Here is a 16,559-nt window from a genome sequence, read left to right as displayed (position 1 = left end):
TGGTTATGTGGGGTGCAGACTCACGTAGATCAGGGTTTGGGGGGGACGGACGGGTGGGGTGGTTATGTGGGGTGCAGACTCACGTAGATCAGGGTTTCGGGGGGACGGACGGGTGGGGTGGTTATGTGGGGTGCAGACTCACGTAGATCAGGGTTTCGGGGGGACGGACGGGTGGGGTGGTTATGTGGGGTGCAGACTCACGTAGATCAGGGTTTCGGGGTGTCGGACGGGTGGGGTGGTTATGTGGGGTGCAGACTCGCGTAGATCAGGGTTTCGGGGGGTCGGTCGGGTGGGGTGGATACGTGGGGTGCAGACTCGCGTAGATCACGGTTTCGGGGGGTCGGTCGGGTGGGGTGGATACGTGGGGTGCAGACTCGCGTAGATCAGGGTTTCGGGGGGTCGGACGGGTGGGGTGGTTATGTGGGGTGCAGACTCACGTAGATCAGGGTTTCGGGGGTCGGACGGGTGGGGTGGATACGTGGGGTGCAGACTCACGTAGATCAGGGTTTCGGGGGGTCGGACGGGTGGGGTGGATATGTGGGGTGCAGACTCATGTAGATCAGGGTTTCGGGGGGTTGGACGGGTGGGGTGGATATGTGGGGTGCAGACTCATGTAGATCAGGGTTTGGGGGGGGACGGACGGGTGGGGTGTTTATGTGGGGTGCAGACTCACGTAGATCAGGGTTTCGGGGGGTCGGACGGGTGGGGTGGTTATGTGGGGTGCAGACTCACGTAGATCAGGGTTTGGGGGGGGACGGACGGGTGGGGTGGATACGTGGGGTGCAGACTCACGTAGATCAGGGTTTTGGGGGGTCGGACGGGTGGGGTGGATACGTGGGGTGCAGACTCGCGTAGATCAGGTTTCGGGGGGGGTCGGACGGGTGGGGTGGATATGTGGGGTGCAGACTCGCGTAGATCAGGGTTTCGGGAGGGGTCGGACGGGTGGGGTGGTTATGTGGGGTGCAGACTCACGTAGATCAGGGTTTCGGGGGGTCGGACGGGTGGGGTGGATACGTGGGGTGCAGACTCACGTAGATGAGGCTTTCCTTGAAACGCTTGCGCAGGTTCTCAATGAAGGCCGCTTCGCTGGTGAAGCTCTCCAACAGGACGAAGTCCTGCACTCCCACGCGGTCCCTCGCAGTCAGAGCCCCCTCCATGGCCAGTCGCGCCCGCTCGCCTCCCTGGGCCTGTGGGGAAAGCAAGGTCTATGAGACAGAGAACCGGGCCCTTCGGCTTACGCGAATCATTCACACTACCCCCACCCCTCACTGACACTGACCCAACAACCACTGGAGCATGGAAGGGAACAAGAGCACACGGGGCAAGCGGATTCCGCACAGACAGCTCCAGAGGGTGTGAGTGTATCAGGGATGAGGCAACAGGAGGGAGAGAGGCTTGGACAAAATGGAGGGGAAAAGGCTGATGGGTGGGGTGAAACTGGGTTATGTTCACAAGGGGAGTGAGAAGACCCTGAGCCAAGGTAGGAACAAGCCCAGGAGTGAGTAACCCTATGGGTCACCTCCACATGACACCCCGTCACCCAGATTTGGGAAGTGCAATGTACCAATCAGCAGCTAAAGCACATTGGCCAAGATCTCAGAAGCAGCGATGGGACAGCACAAAGCATGGGGCCGAGTGGTTAATGAACTTGAGGATATATGGTGGGAACATTGCCCAAAACTTGGTGCCCAATCTGCAGGGCCATCAGCAAATATCACAGTGGTGACAAGAGGCAGCTTTTAAAAATAAACAACACTGGCACTTCACAGATCAGACAGCCTGGAGGGATATCCCAAGGGTGTGAAAACCATAACAAGCTTAACTCAGAAAGTTAGTCAAAATATGAGACAAGAAACAGGGCAAAGGTGAGACCAGCAACAAAGAGACAAAATCTGATGTCTCTCCACAGACAGGGAAGGCAAAGAGAGGGAGAGGAACATCCACATAGTGAGATATCTCTGTCATCACCACATGCCCAGACAGGATCGCATAATCCGCTTGTCGCTCAGGAGGTACGAATCGCCTCTCTTAGGGAGTCAGACGATGAGGGGGCAATACCTTATCACACAGCCCAGTACAGAGCCTTTGACTCACCATGATATGCCAAACTTTTAACCAATCTAACCCTTCCCTACTACATTGCCTATTATCCATCTGACTAAGAGTTCTTAAATATTCCCGCAGTATCTGCCTGTACCATCACCCTGGCAGGATGTCCCGCCTCGCCAAGTTCCTCCGGAGCCACGCAGGGCTGTATCTACGACGACACCCAGAAATCCTTGATGGTGTGTGAAACCAAGTTTGCAGGTTTGGTGATGACACTCACTGATGGTAAGTTAACTATTTGTCTACAGGCCACTAAACATTCAGTAAACCTTTCAAATTACATACAATTATAAAAACTTATCAAAATGGAGTGTCCGAAGTGTGCCAGAAACTTTTTCCCAGGGTGGAAGCGGCCAGTACCTGGGAGGGCAGAGCTACTGCACAGGATCTAAGTAGGTTGTAAAGAGTTGTAAGTTAGTCAGCTCCATCATGGGTATTCGCCTCCACAGTATCCAAGAACTCTTCAAGGAGCAGTGCCTCAGGAAGGCGGTGTCTTTCATTAAGGCTCCCCACCACCCAGGACGTGCCCTCTTCTCACTGTTACCATCGGGAAGGAGGCACAGGAGCCTGAAGGCCCACACTCAGCAATTCAGGAACAGCTTCTTCCCCTCTGCCATCCGATTCCTAAATGGACTTTGAACCCTTAGACACCACCTCACTACTTTTTTATTTCTGGTTTTTCACTTCTTATTTCAACTATTTTATAGACACACAGACACACACACTACAATTCACTTTTTCTATATTATCATGTATTCCATTGTACTGCTGCCACAAATTTAACAAATTTCACGAGATATGTGAATGATATTAAAGCTGATTCTGACTGCAGGAATGCATAGAGAAAATGTCAGATTCAGAGGTAGATTGCTTTTAGAACAGAGAGAGGTGGGTGTGTGGAACCCAGTGGTAGATGCAGACACATTCAGAACTTTTAAAAGACTCTTAGATAAGCACGTAGATGAAAGAAAAATGGAGGGTTATGTGGGAGGGAAGGGTTAGGTTGTAAGGTTGGGATGTTGGCCTGTACTGATGTTCCACATTCTATGACTAGAAATTGAGAAGCAGCCCTTTCATTCACTCTGACAGGGGCTGTGATGTCTTGCATTCCACATAAACATGATGCACAGACACCTCCAGCTGCCCCTCTCCTGGGAGTGTGTCACAGACAGAAACAGGCCTTGGCCTTCTTCTGCCCAGCCCCATTGGCCTGCAGCCGGGGCCACAGCTCTCCTGTCCATTTACCTATCCAAATGAAACCTGTATCCATTCAGTGTGGCAGTGCTCTCCTGTCCTGGGACAGGATGCTGCTGTGAGTACCCGCCGGTCATTTCAGAGACTGCATCTGGTCAGCAGGTGGCTCGCGATGTGTACGATTTCCAGTGTGAAGTTGGCTCCAGCCACCCGATTAAAGATTAACCTGTGTGTGTCTGCTCACCACGGCTTTTGGAGCCACGTGTTCCTCAGAAGAGTCCAGGGCGTGTACAAGAGTCTGGTAGGGAGGGGCCATTGTACAGGATTAGAAAAAGCTGCAGAAAGTTATAAACTCAGCCAGCTTCATCATGGGCACTAGCCTCCCCAGCAACCAGACACCTTCAAAAAGTTGGCATCCATCATTAAGGGCCCCCATCACCCAGGGCATGCCCTCTTCTCACTGCTACTATCAGGGAGGGGGTACAGGAGCCTGAAGGCCCACACTCAACGATTCAGGAACAACTTCTCCCCCTCTGCCATCCGATTTCTGAATGGACAATGAACCCATGAACACCACCTCACTACTTTTTGTCTCTCATTTTGCACTACTGATTTAATTTTTTATATACTTACGGTAATTCTGAAGTTTTTATTATGTATTACACTGTACTGCTGCCACAATTTTCAAGGCATACGCCAGTGATACTGAACCTGATTCTGAGCTGCATCGACAGCAGTACCCGCACGGTTTGCGGCAACCCACCTACCCACCCCAACTGTACGAGCCAAACACACTGTCTGAGCAACAAACATGTCAGCACAGCTCCTGCACGGCCAGAACTACGCATGGACTTACAACGCCAGCAGCACTGATATTGAAACTGGATCAGTGTTCCTGATAAGAGGGTTCATTAGAAACAGTGTTTATTGATCTCGAGCCAAGCTTCGAAAGCAAAGTTCAGTGCTGCCTCTGCAGAACTGGTGCTGTGTGAACTGCCTGGGGCATATACTGGGAGTTCTGTGCTAAGCTGCCACCATGGGCAGTACCTGTGGATATCCCTTTGTAGGGGCTAAGCCTTTCCTTACCCAGGTGGGGCTGTGCTACACCTGACTGCAGACCCACCAGTGTGGCCCCTCTCACCCTGCCCTGGGCAAACCTACCTACCACTTTGCGTAAAAAAAAACTACCTCTGACATCCTTACTCACCTTAAAATCATGCCCCCTCATATTAGCCATTTCTACCCTGGGAAAAAGTCCGATTCACCACTCGATCTATGCCTCTTCTCACTTTGTACACCTCTCGTCCTTCACTCCAGAGAGAAAAGCCCTAACTCACTCAACCTATCCATAAGCCACACTCATTAATCCAGGCAGCATCCTGGTCAATCTCCTCTGCACCCTCTCTAATCCAGGCAGCATCCTGGTCAATCTCCTCTGCACCCTCTCTAATCCAGGCAGCATCCTGGTGAATCTCCTCTGCACCCTCTCTAATCCAGGCAGCATCCTGGTCAATCTCCTCTGCACCCTCTCTAATCCAGGCAGCATCCTGGTCAATCTCCTCTGCACCCTCTCTAAACCAGGCAGCATCCTGGTCAATCTCCTCTGCACCCTCTCTAATCCAGGCAGCATCCTGGTCAATCTCCTCTGCACCCTCTCTAATCCAGGCAGTATCCTGGTCAATCTCCTCTGCACCATCTTTAATCCAGGCAGCGTCCTGGTCAATCTCCTCTGCACCCTCTCTAATCCAGGCAGCATCCTGGTCAATCTCCTCTGCACCCTCTCTAATCCAGGCAGCATCCTGGTCAATCTCCTCTGCACCCTCTCTAAACCAGGCAGCATCCTGGTCAATCTCCTCTGCACCCTCTCTAACCCAGGTGACATCCTGGTCAATCTCCTCTGCACCCTCTCTAACCCAGGCAGCATCCTGGTCAATCTCCTCTGCACCCTCTCTGATCCAGGCAGCATCCTGGTCAATCTCCTCTGCACCCTCTCTAATCCAGGCAACATCCTGGTCAATCTCCTCTGCACCCTCTCTAACCCAGGCGACATCCTGGTCAATCTCCTCTGCACACTCTCTAATCCAGGCAGCGTCCCGGTCAATCTCCTCTGCACCCTCTCTAATCCAGGCAGCATCCTGGTCAATCTCCTCTGCACCCTCTCTAATCCAGGCAGCATCCTGGTCAATCTCCTCTGCACCCTCTCTAATCCAGGCAGCATCTGGTCAATCTCCTCTGCACCCTCTCTAATCCAGGCAGCATCCTGGTCAATCTCCTCTGCACCTCTCTAATCCAGGCAACATCCTGGTCAATCTCCTCTGCACCCTCTCTAACCCAGGCGACATCCTGGTCAATCTCCTCTGCACCCTCTCTAACCCAGGCAGCATCCTGGTCAATCTCCTCTGCACACTCTCTAATCCAGGCAGCGTCCCGGTCAATCTCCTCTGCACCCTCTCTAATCCAGGCAGCATCCTGGTCAATCTCCTCTGCACCCTCTCTAATCCAGGCAGCATCCTGGTCAATCACCTCTGCACTCTCTCTAATCCAGGCAGCGTCCTGGTCAATCTCCTCTGCACCCTCTCTAATCCAGACAGCATCCTGGTCAATCTCCTCTGCACCCTCTCTAATCCAGACAGCATCCTGGTCAATCTCCTCTGCACCCTCTCTAATCCAGACAGCATCCCGGTCAATCTCCTCTGCACCCTTTCTAATCCAGGCAGCATCTGGTCAATCTCCTCTGCACCCTCTCTAATCCAGACAGCATCCTGGTCAATCTCCTCTGCACCCTCTCTAATCCAGACAGCATCCCGGTCAATCTCCTCTGCACCCTTTCTAATCCAGGCAGCATCTGGTCAATCTCCTCTGCACCCTCTCTAATCCAGGCAGCATCCTGGTGAATCTCCTCTGCACCCTCTCTAATCCAGGCAGCATCCTGGTCAATCTCCTCTGCACCCTCTCCAATCCAGGCAGCATCCTGGTCAATCTCCTCTTCACCCGCTCTAATCCAGGCATCATCCTGGTCAATCTCCTCTGCATCCTCTCTAATCCAGGCAGCATCCTGGTCAATCTCCTCTGCACCCTCTCTAATCCAGGCAGCGTCCTGGTCAATCTCCTCTGCACCCTCTCTAATCCAGGCAGCATCCCGGTCAATCTCCTCTGCACCCTCTTTAAAGCTTCCACATCTCTCCTATAATGAGGTGACCAGAACTGGACACAATATTCCAAGCGTGCTCTAACCAGGATTTTATAGAGCAATGTTACCTCATGGCTCTTGAACTTGATCCCTCTGACTAATGAAGGCCAACAAACCAAACGCCAACTTAACCATGCCATCAACTTACACAGCAGCTCTGAAGGATCTATACACTTGGACCCCAAGATCCCTCTGTTCCTCCACACTGCTAACAATCCTGCCATTGACCCTGCACTCTGCCTTCAAATTCGACCTTCCAAAGTGAATGACTTTACATTTGTTTTGGACTGAACTCCATCTGTCACTTCTTCACCCAGCTCTGCATTTAAACAAGCTAATGGCAACCTTCTACACAATCCACATCTCCACCAACCTTTATTATCATCTGCAAACTTACTAACCCATCCTTCCTCTCCCTCATCCAAGTCATCTATAAAAATCACAAATAAGGGTTACAGAATCGATCCCGGTGGAACACCACTAATCACTGACCTCCAGGCAGAATACTCTCCATCTACAACCATTCTGCCTTTGATGGGCAAGCCAATTTCGAATCCAAGTTTCCCTGAATCCCACGCCTCTCGACTTCCTGTGCATAGTGTGGGGAGGGAGCCTTGTCCAGCACTTTACTAAAATCAGTAGTCTGATGTTAGGTAACAGCCAGCAGTATGGTGCTGCAGCCAGTGCAGGGATTATCGGTGTTACCGACTGCAGTGCTAGAGCAGGAGAGGTTCGCGCTGCTGCATTAGGACCACTCTGAGTTTATTACTCAATCCCCACCACTGACTGCTGTTGATTGTGGGAACTTGCTGTGCACAAACCGGCGCAGTGTTCACTATGACGGTGACTGCATGGCAGTGGCAGTGGACGCTGAGCACGGAGGGTGTTTAGGGTTGATGCAGCCCCTTTGCCCAGACCATCCCAACAGTTCTGCCATTAGGCACTACACATCACCACACTGCAGGGACATCCCAGTCCCTGACACAGGCAGTGGATCAGGGAGCGGACTCTGACACTTCAAACACATACAGTGAGACAGACACACACACATACGTACAGAGCAACCCCCTCCCCACACACAGTATGTACAAGAGGTGAGTGCACACAATATTAGACTGGAGTTGGTCCACCATTGAACAGTGCAGTCTGTGGAATTTGGACTGTAATCCGGCGCAGCGCAGCTCCTGCTATGACCCCACCCTAATCTCTGGCCGACAGTCACCATTAAACACTTCAGAGTGAAGTCATTTTTAGATGCTTCCTGCAAATGTGGAGTGTTTGGAATCAGCTGGCACGGTGACAATGCAGGAACGGGCAGGTCCACAGAAAGAGTATTGTTCAGCAACTGTGGCCAGTGAACAGAGAAGGAGTGCCCATGATTACAGCACCCAGGTCACTGAGGCAGGGTACTCGTGCATGTCCAAACCACAGCCTGGCACAAAATGGAAAAACCTTCTCAGCTGCACACAGACCCACCAGGATGCCCAGTGACGTGTGGGGTGTCTGGGAGAATAGACCAGATGACAGGCAGGCAGGCACACACACACACACACACACACACACACACACACACACACACACACACACACACACACACACACTCACACACATAGACAGACAGACAGACACACACACACACATAGACACAGACAGACACACACATAGACAGACACACACACACACACTCACACACATACACTCACACATAGACAGACACACATACACACACACTCACACACACACATAGACAGACACACACACTCACATAGACAGACACACACACACACACACTCACATAGACAGATAGACACACACACACACACACATAGACAGACAAGACACACACACACACTCACATAGACAGACAAACACACACACACACTCACATAGACAGACAGACAGACACACACACACACACACACACTCACATAGACAGACAAACACACACACACACACACACACACACACACACACACACACACTCACATAGACAGACACACACACACACACATAGACAGACACGCACACACAGACACACACAGACAGACACACACACACATAGACAGACACACACACACTCACACACATAGACAGACACACACACACACACTCACATAGACAGACACACACACACACACAGACAGACACACACACACATAGACAGACACACACACACTCACACACATAGACAGACACACACACACACACTCACATAGACACACACACACATACACACACATAGACAGACACACACACACTCACACACATAGACAGACACACACACACACACTCACATAGACAGACACACACACACTCACACACATAGACAGACACACACACACTCACACACATAGACAGACACACACACACACTCACATAGACAGACACACACACACACACATAGACAGACACACACACACTCACACACATAGACAGACACACACACACACACACACATAGACAGACACACACACACACACTCACATAGACAGACACACACACACTCACACACATAGACAGACACACACACACTCACACACATAGACAGACACACACACACACACACACACACACACACACAAAGCCAGCACGCTCAAGGGACAGTAGGCAGGCACAGAAACAGAGGCAGCCATTCACTGTCAATCGCTATGTTAACAACAGCATGTGACACATTCCAGAATTTATTTTTTCTGGCATCAGAACCACAAACTGAACCAGATTTATTGATTCAAGCATAAAATACACAAAAACCACACCGTGAATGTGACCATGATTCAGTATGAGGAACAGACCAGTGTGATGGGCTGAATGGCCTGTTACTTTACTGCAATTGCTACGGTTCTAGTACATCAATTAAGGCCAAGTTGGAACATCTTCCCTTCCACTATTTCACCACAAACCATCGTCTGAAGTTGCTGAGAGACTGCTCACAAGAGGGAGTTAAAAATATCTGGAATCTAAAAATACAACTCCATGTCTCAGTGTCTGGGATTGATAGAAGAGTCTCGGGCAATGCCAGCCTCCACGTCCCAGTGTTCAGGAATGATGGAAGAGTCTCGGGCAATGCCAGCCTCCACGTCCCAGTGTTCAGGAATGATGGAAGAGTCTCGGGCAATGCCAGCCTCCACGTCCCAGTGTTCAGGAATGATGGAAGAGTCTCAGGCAATGCCAGCCTCCACGTCCCAGTGTTCAGGAATGATGGAAGAGTCTCGGGCAATGCCAGCCTCCACGTCCCAGTGTTCAGGAATGATGGAAGAGTCTCGGGCAATGCCAGCCTCCACGTCCCAGTGTTCAGGAATGATGGAAGAGTCTCAGGCAATGCCAGCCTCCACGTCCCAGTGTCAGGAATGATGGAAGAGTCTCGGGCAATGCCAGCCTCCACGTCCCAGTGTTCAGGAATGATGGAAGAGTCTCGGGCAATGCCAGCCTCCACGTCCCAGTGTTCAGGAATGATGGAAGAGTCTCGGGCAATGCCAGCCTCCACGTCCCAGTGTTCAGGAATGATGGAAGAGTCTTGGGCAATGCCAGCCCTGATACAAACCATGCCAGAGACGGCTGAGGCACAGTGAACCATCACCACACAACCTGTGGCAGCTCATAGGCAAGAAAAGCTGGTACTGAGAACCAGTCCAGCAGCTATTAAAGGTTGCTCTGGACACCCTGATGGGAGGGGGGCCCAAGTCAGAAGCATCCCAGATACAGCTCCTCCACATAGACCATCACAAAGTCAGCCATCCTGGTGCCCCACCACTTGACCAATCTTTGTAATGTGCTTGGCCTTCTCCAAGCAGCCTCCGCTTCCCTCTGGCTGACAGTGCCACTTGACTCAGGCAGAGCTCCTGGATTGAGGTGTATAAGATGATCGGAGGGATAGATCAGAGACTTTTTCCGGCGCAGAAATAGCTAATCCAAGAGGGCATAACTGTAAGGTAATTGGTGAAATTTGGTTTAAGTATAGGGAGGGTATCAGAGATTGGCTTTTCTTTACAAGGTGGTGGGTGTGTGGAACGCCCCGTCAGGGGCGGGGGTGGCAGAGGCAGATACATTAGAGACATTTAAGAGTCTCTTAGATAGGCACATGGACGATAGAAAAATGGAGTCTATATGGGAGTGAAGGGTTAGACTGATCTTGGAGTTAGGATAGAAGTTCAGAATCAGAATTATAACACTGGCGTATGTCATGAAATTTGCAATACACACAATAAAACACCTATAAATCACAATAAGAAACTTTTCAAAACTGAATTAAATAAGTAATGCAAAAAGAGAGCAAAAGACACTGGGGTGTGTTCATGGGTTGATTGTCCATTCAGGAAAGTGATGGCAGAGGGGAAGATGGTGTTCCCAAAGGTCTATGTTAGCACAACATTGTGGGCCAAAGGGCCTGAACTATGCTATGTTCTTGTGAATATTTATGCCCTATCTCCACCCTTCCTGCCCTCCCCTTCACCTTGTCCGGCTCCAGACTCCAAACTTCACATTCTGTTCAGACAAACTGATTGCTGTGCAGATTTGCCAGCATTTCCCGTTCTCACTCCACTGGCTCTGCACGGTACACCAACGGTCTGTCCCCATTTCCCTCGTGCCAGGAAGGACCAGGCCACAACTCATTTACTTAACACATCTTGTCGAAACTTGTGTCGACATTTAACACTTTTTAGCTTGTGTCATAAACTCACCATATTATTTGATCATTTATTTGTGATAGTATTACTTTATGTGTTGTGTGTGTGAGTTATATGTACTGAGTTGTACGCGTTGGCCCGGTGGAACGTTGTTTCGTTCGATGGTATACACGTGTACAGTTGAGTGTGAGTTATATGTACTGAGTTGTACACGTTGGCCCGGTGGAACGTTGTTTCGTTCGATGGTATACACGTGTACAGTTGAGTGTGAGTTATATGTACTGAGTTGTACACGTTGGCCCGGTGGAACGTTGTTTCGTTCGATGGTATACACATGTACAGTTGAGTGTGAGTTATATGCACTGAGTTGTATGCGTTGGCCCGGTGGAACGTTGTTTCGTTCGATGGTATACACATGTACAGTTGAGTGTGAGTTATATGTACTGAGTTGTACGCATTGGCCCGGTGGAACGTTGTTTCGTTCGATGGTATACACGTGTACAGTTGAGTGTGAGCTATATGTACTGAGTTGTACACGTTGGCCCAGTGGAACGTTGTTTCGTTTGATGGTATACACGTGTACAGTTGAGTGTGAGTTATATGCACTGAGTTGTACGCGTTGGCCCGGTGGAACGTTGTTTCGTTCGATGGTATACACGTGTACAGTTGAGTGTGAGCTATATGTACTGAGTTGTACACATTGGCCCAGTGGAACGTTGTTTCGTTTGATGGTATACACGTGTACAGTTGAGTGTGAGTTATATGCACTGAGTTGTACGCGTTGGCCCGGTGGAACGTTGTTTTGTTTGATGGTATACACGTGTACAGTTGAGTGTGAGTTATATGTACTGAGTTGTACGCGTTGGCCCGGTGGAACGTTGTTTCGTTCGATGGTATACACGTGTACAGTTGAGTGTGAGTTATATGTACTGAGTTGTACGCGTTGGCCCGGTGGAACGTTGTTTCGTTCGATGGTATACACGTGTACAGTTGAGTGTGAGCTATATGTACTGAGTTGTACACGTTGGCCCAGTGGAACGTTGTTTCGTTTGATGGTATACAGGTGTACAGTTGAGTGACAATAAACGGAATCTGAACTTTAAGTTGAAACATACAGTGAAATGCATGTTTTTGTTACCAGCCAACACGACCCAAGCCTGTGCAGGGGACAGCCCACCAGTATCGCCACACATTCTGATGCTAACTTAACGAGTGCACAATGCAGGGCTGAACAACAAAAACAGCAACACCAAAACAAATCCCTTTCCCGCTCACACAGACAGGCCTCCACCCACTGGGGGTCAAGGAGGTGTGGCTCACCACACTCTCCACCCTCCTGGGGCAGGTAGGGATGGCCAAAACGCTGACCCATCCAGTGAGGACACAGACCAGGGAAGGGAGGGTGGGTGGGGTAGAGGATCTCCCCCACACCTATTCTTCACAGTGGTCCACTGGTGGGTCTGATCAAGCAGTCACCCCAGATCAGTTCCACATGGAGATTCATGGGCAAATCCTCACGTAGGGTGGGGGAAAGGTCAATGTGTCTGAAGAAGGTGGGGGACGGGGATAGTAACAGGGGCCCTGGTGGGCACTGTTTGTAGAGGGGAGGAACACAGGAGGGGGGTGATGTCTGGGGGGGTGACATCTAGAGGGGGAATATCTGGGAGAGGGTGGCGTGTGGGGGGGTGGTCTAGGGGGTAATATCTGGGGGTGACGTCTTGAGGGGAGGTGATGTCTAGGGAGGGTAACGTCTAGAGGGGGTAATATCTGGGGGTGACGTCTAGAGGGGAGGTGATGTCTAGGGAGAGTAACGTCTAGAGGGGGTAATATCTGGGGGTGACGTCTAGAGGGGAGGTGATGTCTAGAGGGGGAATATCTGGGGGAGGGTGACGTGCGGGGGGTGGTCTGGGGATGTGGGGGGCTCACAGATATGGGATAGGGATGACAGTGGGCAGCAAAAGGGGGGGCGATGGTAGTCCCGGGACAGAGAATCGGTATGGGTCCACCCCCACCTCTCAGCCTGCTTACCCCGGCCCGGCCTCCGCGGAACTTCATCCCGCTCCGTCCCGGGACGCTGGGCTCCCGGTTCCCCGCGGCCAGGTGCCGCCCTGATTCCGTCTGTGCCCCCGTGCCGCCGGTAACAGGCTGCCGGACCGCCGCCTCTCCCTGTCTCTGCCTCACTCACACGGTCCCTCCCTCACTCCGTCCCGGAGCCGCCCCGCCCGCTGGAGGCAGTCCAGCAAAACAGCACAGCACAGTCTGAACTCAGAGAGCAGAGAAACAGGAGGGAGGGGAGGGGAGGGGAGGGGAGAGGGAGAGAGGGAGAGAGGGAGAGAGGGAGAGAGGGAGAGAGGGAGAGAGAGAAGGGAGTGGGGACAGAGGGGAGGGAGAGAGGGAGAGAGGGAGAGAGGGAGAGGGAGAGAGGGAGAAGGGAGTGGGGACAGAGGGGAGGGAGAGAGGGAGAGAGGGAGAGAGGGAGAGGGAGAGAGGGAGAGAGGGAGAGAGGGAGAGAGGGAGAGGGAGAGAGGGAGAAGGGAGTGGGGACAGAGGGGAGGGAGGAGAGAGAAGGGAGTGGGGAGAGAGGGGAGGGAGAGAGGGGGGAGAGAGGGGGGAGAGAGGGGAGGGAAAGAGAGAAGGGAGTGGGGAGAGAGGGGGGAGAGAGGGGGAGGGAAGGGAGAGAGGAGGGAGTGGGGAGAGAGAGGAGGGGAGGGGGAAAGAGGAGTGGGGGAAAGGGGAGAGGAGGAGGAGAGGAAGAGGGAGGGGAGGAGAGGTGAGGGGAAGGAGGGGAGAGAGGAGGGGGAGAGCGTGAGGGAGGGAGTGAGGGGAATGGAAATGGAAGGGATGAGAGAGGATAGAGGGAGGGAGAGGGAGGGGTGGAAGAAGGGGAAGGGATGAAAGGAAAGATGGAAGGTAGGGTGGCTGAAATGTAAGGAGAAGAGGCAATGGTTGAGAGGGGAGAATAGGGGAAAGAGGGCAAGTAAACCTGGAGTGAGATGGGGGAGAATGGAAGATGAGGGAAATGGCCTCTCCCTTTCCCCCTTAGCTTGCAACCCTGGGGTTGAACTACCTCAAATGAACATCTTCATTTTCACACTAGTCTTGCAGACACACACTTTCCTGGCCTGTCCATTAGCACCATTCCTATAAGGGGGACATGGTCCGTTCAGTGGTCAACCCCCCACCCCCCCAATCCCAACATCCAAGTGGCCTCTTTCCTTCCCTGCTACCTGAAGATGTTCTCTGGTTTAGCACCGAGTGGCACCACCGTTCTGCCGTCCAGTAGTAACCTCCCTGGCTCCCTCCCTCAGTAACCAGTTTCCCTGCTGAGGGATGTTGGGATTAGCCATGAATATGGACCTTTGTGACTATGCTGTGCCCTCTAGGCTAGAGTACACCTCTGGGGAACTAGTCCCTCACCATCTAGGCAGAGTTTTACAGAACTCAAAATGTCATGTGGCAGCTAAAGGAGGACAGATATGTCACCTTGTACAACCCTGAGATTCATTTTCTTGCAGGGCATTCACAGTAAATACAAAGAAGCACAATAGAATCAGTGAAAAAAAAAATTGCACACAAGACAAACTACAAATAGAAAAAGTAAAGAAATAATGTTAAATAAATAAGCAATAAATATTGATTATATAAGACGAAGAGCCCATAGGTTGTGGGAACAGTTCAGCATTGGGGTAGAGTGAAGAGTTTGATGGTAGAAGGGTAACAACTGTTGGTGAATATGAAAGGAAGGAATTGGAGGCTTTAGAATGGGCAGAGGAACGTTTCACCAGGGTGCTGCCTGTATTGGACAGTATTGGCTATATGGAGAGATTGGACAAGCCTGGACTGTTTCTCAGGAGCAGCAGAAGCTGATACAAGTTTATAAAATTATGACAGGCACAGATAGGGTCAGTAGAATCTTTTTCCCAGGGTGGCCATGTCAAATGCTAGAGGGCATGGGTTTAAAGTGAGAGGGAAGGTTTATTTAGAGATAAAGCATGACAACAGGCCCTCCTGGCCAAATGAGCTGCACCGTCCAATTACACCCACCTCTCGGGAATGTGGGAGGAAACCAGAGCACCCGGAGGAAAGCCACGTGGTCACAGGGAGAACTTACAAACTCCTTACAGACAGTGGCAGGAATTGAACCCTCCCCTCCCCAAGTGCTTCTGCATTCAAAGGATATGCGCACAGAGGGTGAATCAGGCACAGCAGACAGTACTGAATGTTACAGGACCCACGAGGGGCCAAATGGCCTCCTCTCCTTCGAGTAGTTGTATTCCTAAAGAGATTACTTTTTGTTAAAACTATCACAGTAGCATAGGGGCTAGTGTAACACTTTCATCACCAGCAACCAACTGGGGTTTTGGGATATACTCTCCATCCCAAAGGTGTACGGGACGGGTTAGGGTCAGTAAGTAGTGGACATGGCAACACTCACAAGCTGCCCTCAGCACATCCTCAGACTGTGTTGGTCATTGATGCAAACAGCCCATCTCAGTGTGTGCTTTGATGTTTCAATGTTAATATGACAAATAAAACTAAACTTAAAATTGCAAACAGTGCACTGCATCATTATCAGCTGAGTCACTGATGTATGCCTGGCCCATACTGCTGACTCATTGGACTGGCCACCCCTTCCATGCCCTCCGCTCTCCGTGCCACTGGGCAGAGAATGCCCTGACAATGGTCCTCTGATGCCAGTGCTAATCACTAACCATCTCCCTTCCCTAAAGAGCACGTGACCAGCCAATCTTATGATGACGGCAGTAAGTAGAGGGCAGCCAAACCTTCCTCAGTACCACCATTGTGCAGGGAGTCACAACAGCACACACATTGGATGAGCAGGAGGGGCACTCTGCACTCTGCCGGTTGTGGGGAACTGTCCGTTACTACAGGATCAGGACATCCTGAAATGTAACAGAGGAAACGTTTTGTACAGACACTGTCCCAACAGTAATAAGGAAGGCAGGTGCAATGTTGGCATTCATTTCCAGTGGACTAGAATATAAAGGCAAGGATGTAATGCTGAGGCTTTATGCTGGCATTGGCCAGGGTACAGAAAAGGTTCATGAGAATTATCCATAAAGTGAAAGGGTTAATGTACAAGAAGCATTTGATGGTTCTGGGCCTGTACTCGCTGTTTAGAAGAATGAGTGGAGGGGGAGGGGGATAATCTATTGAAAACTATTAAATATTGAAGGCCTAGAGAAACTGGATGTGGAGAGGATGTTTCCTATAGTGGGGGAGTCCAGGACCAGAGGACACAGATAGAGTGGATGTGGAGATGATGTTTCCTACAGTGGGGGAGTCTTGGACCACAGGACACAGATAGAGGGGATGTGGAGATGATGTTTCCTATAGTGGGGGAGTCTAGGACCAGGGGGCACAGATAGAGTGGGTGTGGAGAGGATGTTTCCTATAGTGGGGGAGTCTAGGACCAGAGGACA

The 16,559-nt window shown here is 51.1% G+C and overlaps 1 protein-coding gene across 1 annotated transcript in view; it reads right to left on the bottom strand.

Annotated features, from left to right (window-relative positions):
* Positions 1–13,312, bottom strand: part of LOC132396180 (unconventional myosin-Ic-like) — a 112,262-nt gene extending 98,950 nt beyond the window's left edge. The window contains exons 1-2 of the mRNA XM_059973732.1: positions 13,144–13,312; positions 1,032–1,187 (exon numbers count right to left, since the gene is read on the bottom strand). Of these exons, the coding sequence (XP_059829715.1) occupies positions 1,032–1,187; positions 13,144–13,170 (183 nt within the window). The 5' untranslated portion in view covers positions 13,171–13,312. The remainder of the gene's footprint in view (positions 1–1,031; positions 1,188–13,143) is intronic.
* Positions 13,313–16,559: the final 3,247 nt, after the last annotated feature.

The sequence above is a fragment of the Hypanus sabinus genome, chromosome 6, assembly GCF_030144855.1.
Source record: "Hypanus sabinus isolate sHypSab1 chromosome 6, sHypSab1.hap1, whole genome shotgun sequence".
Lineage (NCBI taxonomy): Eukaryota > Metazoa > Chordata > Chondrichthyes > Myliobatiformes > Dasyatidae > Hypanus > Hypanus sabinus.
Note: the sequence above shows the minus strand (reverse complement) of the source record. Positions and strands in the feature narration are given on the sequence as shown.